The following is a 14013-nucleotide window of genomic DNA, read 5'->3' as shown; positions in this document are numbered from 1 at the left end:
AAATCGTGCTCTTCTATGCCAAACTGCTGTTTAAAAGTAATTTTCCCTTTTCTATTTTCAACATGAATTCCTGTGAGTTGCTACAGGGAACTATATTTAAAGTGCAAATCAGGGCAGGCAACAGAAATAAGACCTTTCTCACGATAACTTTAAATGATTCAAGCCAGCTAATGTGCGTTAGCACACCTATCCCGAGAGATAAATCAAATTGTACAACTAACCTGGGCCTAAGATTTATAGGCCAGCCTAGCCCTTGAGTGCGAGAAAACGGGAGAGGAATTAATTGCAGTGATTTAAGCAACACTAACCTACTGTCTTCTGTTCCTGGGAGGGAGGGAGGGAGGCAGCAGGACCAACCCAGGCAGGAAGGCGACTGCGCCTCCTAACGCCTAACTGTTTCGTTCCTGTGCCGGACTTACCCTCCCAAGCTCTCCCGGTAACATTTATCAGAGAAACCAAGTTAAACACCAAAAACCGAAAGCAGTAAGACGTTCAATGACCCCCTCAGAGGAGAGCTGCGGGGATGAAGTGAGACGAGGCGGAAAGTGTCCAGCGAGGGCTCAGCATAGACTAAAGGCTCAGGAGGTGCTGGCGGTAGCCCTGCTGGAAGAGGAAACAAATGATCGACCGCCGTGGAGCCGGGTGGTCGTGGGTCCTCCATACAAGCCCGGAGGGAGGGATCTGAGCCGGGCCGGACACGTCAGAGCTCACTGTACCCCCGGGAGCTCGGGGCTCCCCCTGGTCCGTTCTTCTCTGCGACCTACTTCACTGAATAGGTTTCAGTGGCACAGCCTTGCCCCAGCGGCTCGGGCTCCCCAGGGCTTCCAGGTTTAATCGCAGCTCCTCCGAAGGGGCCTGAAGCTCCAGGATGCAAGGCCTGCAGCCAATTTACTTTGTTCCAACTACCTGCTTTGAAGAGAATCCCTGGCAGCAGAGGAAACAGAAACAAACGCGCTTGGTCCAGGAACTGGGGCAGGACCTGCTTTCCTCATCCTCCTCTGACAAGTCCACTGTCTCCAGGGTTGTGGACATGTCAGGGGGAGGAGGCGGCACCCAACCACAGGACGGAGGGCCCGTCACTACGCAGGGCTGAGGACAGAAGGCAGAGCCAGCCGCTGGCGGCTGAGGATCCAGTGGTGGAGCCCATGGAACGGGCCTAGAACAGGGCCTGGCACACGCTGAGGGCTCCGGGCGTGAGCAGCTGCCGTCACTACCATTATTAATCTGTGCTATCGTCTGTTCAACAGAAAATCAAAGAGTGGCTGCATGTATCACGGGCCACGCATCCTGCCAGGAGCCGGGTGAAGATGAATAAGCAGCTCCCCAAGGAGCTGAGGGTCTCACGTGACAGACGAGTCCCTTCACCAATGACCAAGTGCAGGTGGGCACCCTCTGATGGCAGCTGTTCTAGTGGCACCTCCAAGGGAGCCCCTGAAGAGGGAGGGCAAAGCACCAAGCAGGGCAGCAAGCTCAACGCGGGGCTTGAGCAAGTAAACTCCAGACAGCAGAGACTTCAAGTACAGAGGAGGAGGCCTGGAAACAGGCTTCTGCACACAAAGCACATTAAACAGCCCAGTGTGCCCAGACCATGGACAGCCGGGGGGAGGGGAGCGACCCGGGCGTGGACGGCCAGGGGGGAGGGGAGCGACCCGGGCGTGGACACCCCGGGGGGAGGGGAGCGACCCGGGCGTGGACGGCCAGGGGGAGGGGAGCGACCCGGGCGTGGACGGCCGGGGGGAGGGGAGCGACCCGGGTGTGGACACCCCGGGGGGAGGGTGTGACTGGGGCCAGAGGTGAGGCTGGGGACGACAGGGCCACACGGGAAAGGGGTTAGTGCCAGGGACTCTGGTTTTGTTCTGAGTGCCATTAAAAGCTTTGGGAGGCTTTTAAGGAGGGGAGTGCCATGTGGAAATGTGTGCCCTAGACAAGTTTCCAGAGGCAGCGTGTGGGGTGGGCTGTGGAGGGACAAAGAAAGACACCCGCGCACGCCAGCTGGGAGGGTAACGGAGCCAGGCAATGGGAGGTCAGGGGCTGACTTAAGACGAGGCGGCGCCTGGGCAGAGCGGCGTGGGGAGCGAGAGTGGAGCTGGAGACACTGAAGAGGCAGAGCCTCCAGGCCTTGAGACGGACCCTGCAGGTGGATGAGGGCAGGGAAGGGGCGGGCAGAGGACGAGTGCAGGTGACTCCGGGTTTCAGACCCGAGGGGCGGGTAGACTGGGGTGCCCATCACACGCTAGAGTATAACGAGCGGTGAGCGGATTGTGGGAAAACTCAGTCTGGTTCCCAGTCTCCCGAGGTGCTGCCGGACATTCGAGCGGACACACCCCACGGCAGCCTGGGCCCCGGTGAGCCGCTCGGCGCAGAGGCGCTCAGTGTGTCCACGCGCGAGGGAACTGAGGGCGCAAGGCTGGACGGGGAAGACGGGGGCAGGGGAGCCCCGATATCTCAGGGACAGAACTGCAAAGGAGACAAAAAGGCATGGCCAGGCAGAGAGGAGGAGGCAGGCGTGTAAGGCGCCTCCAAGGTGTCCTTTGGAGGAGCCGTCTCCTGAGAGCTCCACAGAACGCGGGAAGACGCCGCATCGCGGGGCCCCGTGACCACGCGGACGAGCGCAGCCCCCGGGTCACACGCGGAGCCTAACTCACACACCACGTGCCATCCAACCCGCCGCTGAGCAGCTCAGCAACGAGGCCTCTGGGCGCGTCCGCCTCCTTCCCTGTACAGCGGGAACTTAAACCAGGGAGGACTAAGGCAGTGCTCGTACACGTCCAGGGCCGGGCCTGGCCTGCGGGAAGAGCTGCAGCTGAGCCGTTTGCTCAGGTGCCGGGTACCAACAGCAAACTCTCAGGGAAAGAGATCTGCCGCCCTGGGGACAACGCCAGCGCAATTCTGCCAGCACAGCAGGTGGAGAGCTGGATGGCATTTCGTGTTGGGAACCCCTTTGCGGTGTTCCACGGGTTCACTTACAAAGGATGCAGCCAGTTGGGAGAAGCAACGAGAGGCGCAGCCCCTTGTGGCAGGGAGCACACAGACCTGACATTCCTCCTCGCCCGAGCCCACGGCTGCCCACACTTGCTCTCGCTCCAAACACGTCCCCTGTTTCCTCACAGAAGTCACTGGGAAAGTGGAGTTTGGAACACAGATTTTCCCTCACTTGGAAACGACGTTTGCCAGGACCAATATATTCTACGTGCCAGAGGGTAAGCATACGCGCAGGAAGGACACTAAATGGGAGGAAAAAGAAGAAACAGGAAATAACCATGTATTTTAGGAAGGAAAAGATCTTTGGCTTCTTTGATTCGTATCTCATTTAAACAGATGATACGAAAACCCATATGCCACTCAGGATCTGAACACAAGAAAATTCTAACTCAAACAGAGCTTGGGGAGAGAATCATAAGCACGTTCCACAGGCTGAGTCATGGGTGAGGGGCCGAAGAATCCTGACCACACAGCCCACTCCAGAACACACAGAAGGGCTCCGGGAGAGCAAACATACAAACACAAGGAAATGGGCGCTCCGTACAATTCCTTTACACTGCTACAGTCTACTCAGCAGTCAACTGTCAGGCTCATTTATGCCTGGCTTTTGGTATCTCAATTTTATAACATAAAAAGTCAGTCCCAAAAAGCACCCCCGTTGGTGCCACTGAATCCGTGGCATCCACAGCCTGAGGTGTTCTAGCGCCTCTGGGAACTCACCTGTCTATTATCCAGAAATCTCTGCTCCAACAACGTACTGCTCCTGTTTTTGAGACTCATGCCCCACGCACTACAGCCCCTCCAGTAGCGTCTATAAATCTGCCAAATGATGCTGGAACCAGAGGAAGACTTCTTAGTTCGAGCTCTGGGGTTTCTAGTTCTCTTTCCAAAGAGACAGAACACCTGACTGCCGAATATCAGGCCTCAGTTCCACACTTTGCTCTCTCCAGAACAGCTCCTTACTTCATCTCAAAGACAAAGCAACCAGCAATCACCTTTACATTCTACAGACGTGCAGGAAAATCACCCAGTAACAGTCCCAGTTTACACCTGGGCCAGGGGGGCCTGAGAAGGGCTCTGCACCTGCCAGCACACACAACTCACCTGGCCCCTTATTAAAGATGCAGATCCATGGGGCCTCATTTTGGCTCTCGAATCAGAAAATTCTCGGGCTGGGACCCAGAAATCTGCATTTTAACAAAGGGGACCTTAACCAAGGGGACTCTTTAAGACACTGAGGTGTTTCCGTATGTGCTGAAGTCTGACACGCCCTGGGGTGGTCAGGGAGACTAGCACTCAAGGGAACGGAACGAGGCTTTTCCCCAAACAGGCTCTGGCCATTTATCTTCCTTTACCTCCTTCATTCCATAAATGAAAAACAAGCTCCTGCATATCCACCCTCGAGGATCTGGAGAAGATAAATTCAGCGTGATGTGCAAAGAGCCTTAAGCTTCTTATGGGAAGCAATGACGTAAACCAAAACATATCACCTTTTCAGATCATAAAATATTCCTTTATGAGTGGAAGCAAGTCATATCCCTCAGAGAGACCAGCATTGCTATACTTGAGATGCATTCAAATTTTATTTGATGGTACTTTAACTCATTTGTTTTGTCTAAACCTACAGCTTTACATTGTATCAGCTTTACAGATAGACTGTTTGCTTCCCCAACTTCTTCCAAATCTTCAGTGCACATACATTTTGAGTAAACGTTTAAATAAATGTATGTTGTCAACCAAGGCTCTCTTCTTTAAAAAAGAAAAAAAAAAAACAAAAAAACTCAAATTTCCCCCAAATCTCTCCTGAGCTGACCTCTCCTCTGAGTTCCGGACCGGCAGATCTAACTGCCCACCAGACATGGTACCTAAGCATCTCACGTGCACCCCCAAACTCAACTTGACCAAATGGAACTCATCATCCTCACCTCCCCTTAAAATTAAAAGTAAATTTTAGAAAACCATCTGGGTACTTAATGCCACAGAACTGTACACTTAAAAATGGTTCAAATGATTCATTTTATGTTGTATATATTTAACTACAATAAAAAATTTTTTCTTTTGATTAAATCTGGTCCCTCTCCATCAGTGCCTGTATCAGTAAACGGAGGCGCTCTCCACCTACAGCTCAGAGCAAGAACCTATGACATCCTTGACCCTCCTCTCAGCCCACGGGACCAGTCAACCACCGCACCTCAGATTCTTAATCAGCTCTCACGTGGCCTCCTCACTGGCCCCTCACGTCCACACGGGCCCCTCCCATCCCTGTTCTAACGAGCGTGAGCTTCTTAAAATGGAAGTCAAATCACTGTCACTCTCCTAAGACAACCCTGCAATACCCCCCTACCACTCTAAGGACAAAGTCCAGAATTCCTCCCCCAGCCTTCACAGCCCTGCATAAGCGGCCCCGACTGACCGTCCAGCCCCTCCCCTCTCCAGCCCTGTCCTTTCTCCACCAGCTTCCTCCAGCACAGCTCTGCCCCTGCGGGCGTGCTCCCCTCCTTCCTCCCTCCCTCCCTCCAGGTACCTGATCTCTGCTTCCACTTTGGGTCTGAGCTCTGATGCCCTTCCTTGAGAAACTCCAGAGTTCCCTGGTGGCCTAGTGGTTAGGAGTCCGGGCTTTCAATGTTGGGCCCTCTGGGTTCCATCCCTGGTCTGGGATCTCAGTTCCCAAAAGCCGCACGATGTGGCAAAAAAAAAAAAAAAGGAAAAAAAAACTCCAAGGTTTCTCAGCCCGGCACTATGGACGCTTTGACCGGATAATCGACTCTTTTGGGGTGGGAGCTGTCCCGTGCACTGCAAGCCACCCAGCAGCACTCCTGCCAAACCAGCCCCTGTGACAGCCACCTACGAGCGCTCCCTGGGGGGGCAAGACGGCCCCCTGCTGGGAACCACTGCTCCAGACTCCAGGTAAAAAGCCACAACCGTCCCTGCAACACTTAGCACAGAGCCCTGGACGCCGTCACCATAGCACCGGGCAGGCTGCAATCCTGCTCCTGGTGCAGTTCGTGTTCAATGTCCCCTTCAAGACTGCAAGCTCCACAAGGGTAGGGACAGACTAGATCGGTCTCCTTCCTGCCCTGTCAACCCCAGGGCTTGACACATAGTAGACAGTACTCGACCCTTCCGGAATAGATGAAGAAACTGTGAGTACAGCTCTTCCTTTTAATACTATTTAAGTTATTAACACGTTCTCGTAGTTCAAATCAGCACCTACACTGAATCTGTTTTCTTTGGAAGGAGCTTAGTGATCAGGCGGTTGAAATGTGACATTAAGAGAGACTCTCAATCACTAAGAGGTCTGATAAACCCCTGACACCCACCATCATTTTTCCTTTATATTTGGAAAGATGGAATTAGCACTCCTGTATATTGTTCTTCAGCAAGAATCTGCTCAACACCAAGATGGACAACCTGTAATGCTACAAGGAAGCAAAACGTGTAACATTTGCAAATTAGGCTTGCTGTATAATGTTTCTAATGAAAGCAAAACACCTGGCCCTTAATGGTCCAAATGAGATCAGTAATTACCACTTGCTCAAGTACTGGGCCCACAGTGTTTTCCTCAGAGGTAGTTAACAAGAGGGTCTGGACATCTCCTCCCCTCCCCCACCCCCATGAGAAACAGCTGCTCTTCCTGCCTCCCCTTCCACCACCCGCCCCCCCCACCCCCAGCCAGACTACTGGCCACAGGCCAACTCCCTTGGGTCAAGTCCATGAGCAAGGGGGCCATGCCAGCTTGGGGGTCCTGGACCACCTGGACAACAGAGAATCCATCCAGACGGTTAAAATCTGTGCCAGTAACATCTGAGTACTGCTGAGGAAATAAACGGAAGGCTTAAAAATCCAAAATAAAAAAAACACAAACCAACCTGGAGCCAGGTGTGACTCTTAGGGTCCTAAAATGTCTGACTTACTGCAATGAAAAGAATCTGAGCAAGACCTGTCTCAGAATGAAAAATCACCCCTAATTTTGGCAGGCGCTAAGAAATATAATCCCGACTCAGAGTAGACACAGGGATACGAAAGACAAACGTTAACATCTATTATTTTACCACTGGTTCAAATACGCTTCTTCACAGATGTTATCAATTAGAATTAGGTTTGGCTGCATGTAATAAACGCCCCCCCCCCCCACACCAACAACTGAGGCTTAAACAAGGCAGATTTTTTTCTTTCATGCAATACAAGTATGGAAATAGGCAATGCTGGCCTGGCACAGCACTCCACATCCACCTTGCACCCAGGTGGTGCCATCCTTTCTGCTCTACCATCCTTATTACTGGCTTCTGTCTTCAAGGTCACCTCGTGGTCACAAGATGGCCACTGTAGCTCCAGCCATTAGAGTCACATAATAGGCCATGGGAAGGAGGAGGAAACAATGGTAGAGGACCTGCATCTCAGCTGGGTCAGCCACCTTTAATAAGCTTTACCAAGAGACGCACCCAAAGAGCTCTACAGATAGCTCACTGGCTACCGCTGTTTGCAAGGGCCACTGAAAAATGTTGTCCACTAGACACACTGCCACCACCACTACCACTCCTACACCCTTCCCCTTACCCCTGTATTATTAGTCTGCTAGGGCTGCCATAATAGAAACCATAGACTGGCGGGCTTAAACAACAGAAATTCATTTCTCACAGTTCTAGAGGCTAGAAGTCCAAGATCAAGGTGCCAGCAGGGTTGGTTTCTGCTGAGACTTCTCTCCTTGGCTTTTAGATGGATGTCTTCTCACTGTGTCCTCATACAGCCTTTTCTCTCTGAGCCTGTCTGGCATCTCTTCCTCTTCTTATAAGGACGCCAGTCCTATTGGATTAGGGCCCTACCCTTATGGCCTCTTTTAACCTTAATTACCTCCTTAAAGGCACCTCTCCAAATACAGTCGTATTGGGGATCAAGGCTTCAACATAGGCATTTGAAAGACACAACTCAGTCCATAACAGTGCTGATTATCTAAGAGGTTTTTCATCCAGGAAAAGAAGGAACTAGGGGTTTTGGAGTAGCAGATAGCAGATTCTGCTACAACAGAATCAGTTAAAACTGCAAGAGATGGCAAAGTTCTAGTATTTTATCTAGTCTATGCCTCCTGTTTTATATGAGAAAACTGAGACTCAAGGCAACGAGAAGCCACACAGTGGCTGACCTAGAGGCATGAATAAATCTGAGTCTAATACTAGCTTTGGACTTCAGAACTGAAGTTGCAGTGGATTTTGTCTGTATAACCATATGGGTTTAAAATAAATGTTCTATATTGACTTTTCTCTAAAAGCTCAAATGAATATACTACAATTTGTGGGAAAACTAAATTATATACAGTCAGCCCCCACCCCGCCCTTATAAGGTAATATTTAAGGTATCTTTACTCTGTCTGGATTGTTCACATGCTTTGGAACTCCCATCATGTTCTCTATTTCAGCAAGAGTCCAAGAACCCCGATTTCAAGATATACAAAGACTGGGTACCACAGCTTTTTATTTCTTGGTGCCCCTCCACTACATCAAAGCAGAGCTCAATAAAAGGAACTCAAGATTTACTTCAGACCTGGAAGAATACAGCTTCCTCTCTGTACCAACCCATGAAAGCTAGTTCACAAAGCCAAATGTCTCCTGGGGAACTCTTAATAGGTTTTATGTTTTACTTATCGTGCTTATCTGACAACTTCACAAGGCTAATAGACATCTCTAAAAATATGTGGACATTTTAGTTCATTCTTTACATCCTTTAATGTATTACCAAGTGTGGACAGTGCAGATACTCCCTTACACCAAGTGTAGACAGTGCAGATATTCCCTTACGTGCAGTGAAAAATAGATACACATAGCAACACAAGTGTGCACTTCAGCCTGTATAGTGAATATATTATATACATGTATTATATCCCCAGTACATCTTACAAAGTGCAGGGCTATAAATAGAATGCCAATTTCAGTTACCACCCACCCCATTTGGTGAGTTGCAAAACGTCTAGGCAGCAGGCCAACTGATGCAGCCAGGAGTCCCCTAGCCCCGGTCCCACCCCTCCAGCCTCCCCTTCTCCCAGGGCTGCCCGCCCCCCTCCCAAGCAATGCACTCTTCCTTCCACTAAAGCAGATCCCCGCCAAGTTCAGTTGCTCCCCACCGTCAGTTATAGCCTTCTCTGCCCAAGGTGCCCAAACATTTTTAATTACATTGTTACTTACCTAATCACGCATCTGAACAATTACCAGTTAATCTCACTCGATTTTCCCACACTTACTGAGCTCCTATAGACATGCCAGGGGTACACGGATTGAGGTCCTTATTCAGAGAATTTAAGTCCAAATCAAAACGGCTGTCCGGTGGGCTACCAAAACAGCAGTGTACGATGACGCTATGTCTTTTCCTAAATTGCACCAGTCTGCCATTTCTAAAAATCTGAAATTACTGCCTCTTAACAGGCTGGAAACACAAAAGTCTGGGGTAGAAGACAACAACCCTGAGAACACTGAAAAGGAATAATTTTTCCTCCAAGCTTGAACACATCTCATCATGAAAGTCGATTGCAATGATTTTTTTAAAAAACTTTCATCACATTGTTTTATGATAAAGGGGGGAGCACGCTCTTGTGAGGAGCATGGAAGAAAAAAGGGAAGGGGCATTACAGCAGCAGCAGACAAGCACTTCTGATGTTTACAGAAGTGTTCTCTAGTTTTCCCCCATGAAGACGCAAGATTCGGGAAGGCTTCCCCACGGCCTCCCCAGAGGCACGACCGATACACGGAGGCCCAGCCGGACACCGGTCCTCCCTTCCTGGTCAAGGAATCCGTAGAAGAGGCTGGTGCCCGGTGGGCATCCCAGCCGAGGGAGCCAGGGCAGGTCCGCGAGACCGCTCAGGAAGCCCCGGGGGCACCGCCGGTCGCCCTCGCGGGCCGGGCGGGGCGGGGCGGAGCGCGCGGGGGCCCGGGCCACGGAGCCCGGCCGCCTCCAGCCTCTGCCGCCAGCGCCGGGCGCGCGGGGGGCCGGCGGGGCGCGGGCGGAAGGCAAGGGGGCGGGCCCGCGGCCGCCGCTTCCCTCCATCCAAAGTTTCTCGCAGTTGCGTTCACTCCGCGCTTCCTGTGGGGGTGGGCGCCGCGTCCTCGCGGGCCGGCCGGCCGCCGGCTCGCAGCGGAAGGAAGCGGGAAGACGCGAGTCGGGCCGCGGCGGCGGCGGGACCCCGCGAGCCGAAAGGGGCCGGGAAGGCGCGCCCCGGGGTCCCAGGGTCCGGGGGAGCCGAGTCCGGCCGGGGCTCCGCGAGAGGGCGCTGCCGCGGGCGCGGCGGGGCGCGGGCGCCCGCGGGGCAGGGCTGGGCCGCCCGGCGTCTCCCTCGGCGCGGACGCGGGGCGCGGGCGGCTGCTCCCGGGGAGCCCGCGCCTCTCCCGTGCGCGCCCGGGCCGCCCGCTACTTACCCAGGGAGCAGGTGAGCAGCGAGAGCAGTGCCGGGAGCGCCAGGCGGCGGCCGCGGCGGGCAGACGGCCGCATCCCGGTGGCGGGGCTGCGCGCCCTGTCCGGACGCGGGGACGGGAGACGCGCAGGGAACGGAGCTGCGCCGCTGCCGCCGCCGCCCCTGCCGCCGCGGCTGACCCTCCTCCGCCGGCTCCCCTCTTCCCTCCCCCAGCTCCGCGCCGGCTCCGGACGCGCCCTCTGGCGGCCGGTATCGGGAGCGCCCTTCCCGCGCCCGCCTGGCTCGCGGCCGGGGATGGGGTACGCGGCCGGGGTGCGGGTAGAGGTGGCCGCTCCTCCGCGGGGACAGCGCCCTCCTTCCAGGCATCTGACCTCTGCTCCCTGCGGTCTCCACCCCTACTTTTCCTTCCTCTCCCTCACCTAGACCCCATCCTTTGCCTTCGTGCCCTCCCCTCTTACTCCATCACCTCCCTTTCCTTGGTCGCCAGTAAGTCACTGGTGCCCCTTCTTATCCCCAGAGTGAAGCGGGGAGGGATGGGCGGCAGAGGAGGGGAAGGAGAATCACTTTTCTTCCCTGCTAATGTACCATCTGCTCTGTAAAAAAAATCAATAATTCAACTCAACATCGTTGGCACCAATGTTCAACTTTGATGAAGGTGCTTTTAATCAGCTCAACTAATTTACTTCATATTCTTTTTTTTAATGGAATTTGGCCAATAGCTTAGGCCTGGAATTTGGCTTTTAATAGAAATTTGTGTAAACGTAATTCTGTATAAATGTAATTTTAAGTGTTCACCATAATGGAAGAGGGAGGGACTTTTATTCAAAAGTCTGATAGAAAATAAATTACATTAGAATGCAGAAGAGTGGAGGGACCACAGAAACCTCCTTTGGAAAGCCCCTCTTGTCCCCAGGTGACTGTCCCTCCCCAGCCGGGAAGATGGTGGCCTAAAAGGAAGCAATTACAGAGGAAGAACTGCAGCCCCCTCTGAGGGTCCTGCACCCGCTCTGCCTCCCCCAAGCCTTGACTCACTTCTGTCTCCCAGGAAGGAGGCAGGACCAAGTGGCCATGCTCACCTGAGTTTAGACCGTGACCTCCTGAAGGTCACATCAATGTTTTCATTCATACTTTGTCATATTTTTTTGGATGCCCACTCTGTGGCCGGGAGTGTGCCAGGCACCCCGTGAACACCAGCATCTTCCACATGAACATGCAACGTTCACCCACTTGCTAAACATGGCATGAAGACCAGTGCCAGGCCCTAGGGATACCAGTAAGATGTGGGGAATATAGAGAAGCAGGTGCTGAATGAACGTTTGCTGTCTTGAGACTAATAAACATGAATGCTCACTGGGAGGTTTAACCTTGAATACACGAGGCCAGTATGGTCATCTGTCCTTACAACAGCTGCTACAAGTTTTTTAAAAGGAAGTCTGGAGACAAAGGGTTTTCTCTCTCTGGTTTATGTTGCCATCTTAAAACTGGGAACTGAGTATTTTGTGTGTTTTCCATTTTATGTGAATGCAAATAGTGCCATTTGTTCCATTCAGCCAAGGTTTGTGGCTCCACGTCAACACCATTTATCTGGGAGGGAAAAGAAATGTAAGACTGCTTCCTTTTTAGTGAAGTGCCTTCCTTTTTAGTGCCTTTTTTCGTAAAGGTTTGCAAATTTATGGTTGACTGCATTGATCCCTTCTATCCTTCTTTAAAACCCACCTTCCTGGTTTAGAGTTCTAGAAGTTTTCCAATTTCCAAAGCTGTTTAGCTTTCTTCCAAGAAAATATTCTTCACGTGTATTAGATATTAAACATTAAACCAAGGTGTTTAAACAGACACAGAAGCCTAGAAATTAAGCAGCTTACTTACTGGGTACGTGTTCACATACCTACTCCATATTTGGTAACAAGCAACTCTAGGTGCTTAATCAAAATTTTCATCCAAATTCATCATGTGGAGTAAAGGTGTGGGAAAGAGCCCTAAATACAGCCGAGAGCACCGTCTAAGTCATAAACTTGACCCAGTGTTCTTCCTTCCCACAGCAGACACAGATAAATGGCACATCACAAAGCTCCATAAGTCACATTTTAGAAAGGATTACCTTTCACTTACTCTAATCAGGTGATAAATGGACTTGCTGGGAGTGCGCCCTCCCGATTACAGGTTGAGAGTTTCCTGGAACCAGACGTGCTCGCGGGGACAGTAACATTCCTGGTGATGCATGGCCTGCCTCAGCACCTGAAACACCAACTGTAAGGGGACGCCTTTCAACAGAGAACAATTAATCTCACGCACTGTAAGACTGTGATATGAAAAAAGGGCAGGTCACAGCTCTGCCTTCCTGGGTTTCACTCACCTGAATTCCAGATGCCGTCCCCACACTGGCCCTCAAAAGTATGCCCTTCCCCTGTGCAGGGGTAGAACAGGGTGTCACCTCTTTTGGGGGGGCCCTATTGCATCATGATTAAAACAGACTGGTAATTTTGAGGGGGGCACGGGTTTGATGCCTGGTCAGGGAACTGAGATCCCACATGCCTCGCAGCGCAGCCAAAAAAAACAGACCGGTAATTTTTAAAAGAATTTTCTAAATACTAAAGGAGAACATAAAGATATATGCAGAAAACCATAGATAGCCAAATAATCTAGTATGTTCCAAACAGATGGTTTCTGATCTCATAATAACTATAGGCCCAAAAGACTGGACTACATTCATTTATTCAGCTGACGCTGAACGCCTTCTAGCTGGCACGCCCATTGCTAGGCTCTGGGGCAGATACAGAGAAGCATAACGCGTGGCCCTGGGCACAAGAACTCAACAGTCCAGTGAGGGAGATAGAAACGTTCAGACGTAATGTTCCTGCTGCAACGTTATGCTATAGCACAGGTGGAAACACTTTGGAACATACAGAGGCGAAAACAGAATCTATCAGCGCCTTGGGATTTGGTCAGAAAAGCAGAAGTGACTTCAGGGCAGGGTCTTAAAGGGGAAATGGGAGGTTCCCAGGCTGAGAAAAAGAGGAAAGGCGTCCCAGGCAGAGGCACGCATGCACAAAGCAAAACTCAAAGTTGTCTGGTGGGTTGGGGAGTGGCAATAAGGGCACAGGCTTCTTGCCCAGCCCCGCCCAGCTGGCTGCCTCCGTCCCATGACTTGGCATCCTGTCCTGAGTCAGCAAAGACCAAGGGACAGATTCCAACTCTCCATTCTCAGGGCCCTCTTACACGGCGTCAGGAAGGCCATTCTCTTTGCACACTGAAAAGTGGCCTTCTGAACTATGAGTGCCCTTGGGGGTTATTTTCCAAACCTAAAATCCGGCCTGGCGTCTGACAGAGGACTAGAATGTCTAAAACTGGGTCTTTGTGATAATCAGACCCATGATTTAACCATCTGCTAACCATGCCCCATACCCCCAGAGTCGGTGCACACCCGCCTGGTCATGGGAGAGAAACCAGTCACTTCACCTGAGGCTTTAACCTTTAGGGAAGCAAGGGAATCTTTATCCCCTACGGGAGAAGAGACAGCAAAACCCTGCATGGCTTGGAGTAGACCCATTGGCCACAGCCTCTTCTGCAGCAGGCGCTCAGGAGGAACACTCCAATGACAATTCACATGGGGGTCTCTCCCACGCCCTGGAGGAGCT

The 14013-nt window shown here is 51.9% G+C and overlaps 1 protein-coding gene across 11 annotated transcripts in view; it reads right to left on the bottom strand.

Annotated features, from left to right (window-relative positions):
* The window catches only part of B3GLCT (beta 3-glucosyltransferase), a 119244-nt gene extending 108667 nt beyond the window's left edge, over nucleotides 1-10577 (bottom strand). For all 11 annotated transcript variants that reach the window (XR_009498758.1, XM_059903049.1, XM_059903048.1 and 8 more), the window contains exon 1: nucleotides 10383-10577. Coding sequence is in view for 10 of the 11 variants with exons in the window: in XM_059903049.1 (XP_059759032.1) it covers nucleotides 10383-10455 (73 nt within the window). In the remaining variant the exon portion in view is untranslated. The remainder of the gene's footprint in view (nucleotides 1-10382) is intronic.
* Nucleotides 10578-14013: the final 3436 nt, after the last annotated feature.

This window comes from Balaenoptera ricei, chromosome 18 (genome assembly GCF_028023285.1).
Source record: "Balaenoptera ricei isolate mBalRic1 chromosome 18, mBalRic1.hap2, whole genome shotgun sequence".
In the NCBI taxonomy this organism is placed as follows: Eukaryota; Metazoa; Chordata; class Mammalia; order Artiodactyla; family Balaenopteridae; genus Balaenoptera; species Balaenoptera ricei.
The sequence above is the reverse complement of the archived record's forward strand: the minus strand, read 5'-3'. Positions and strand labels throughout refer to the sequence as shown.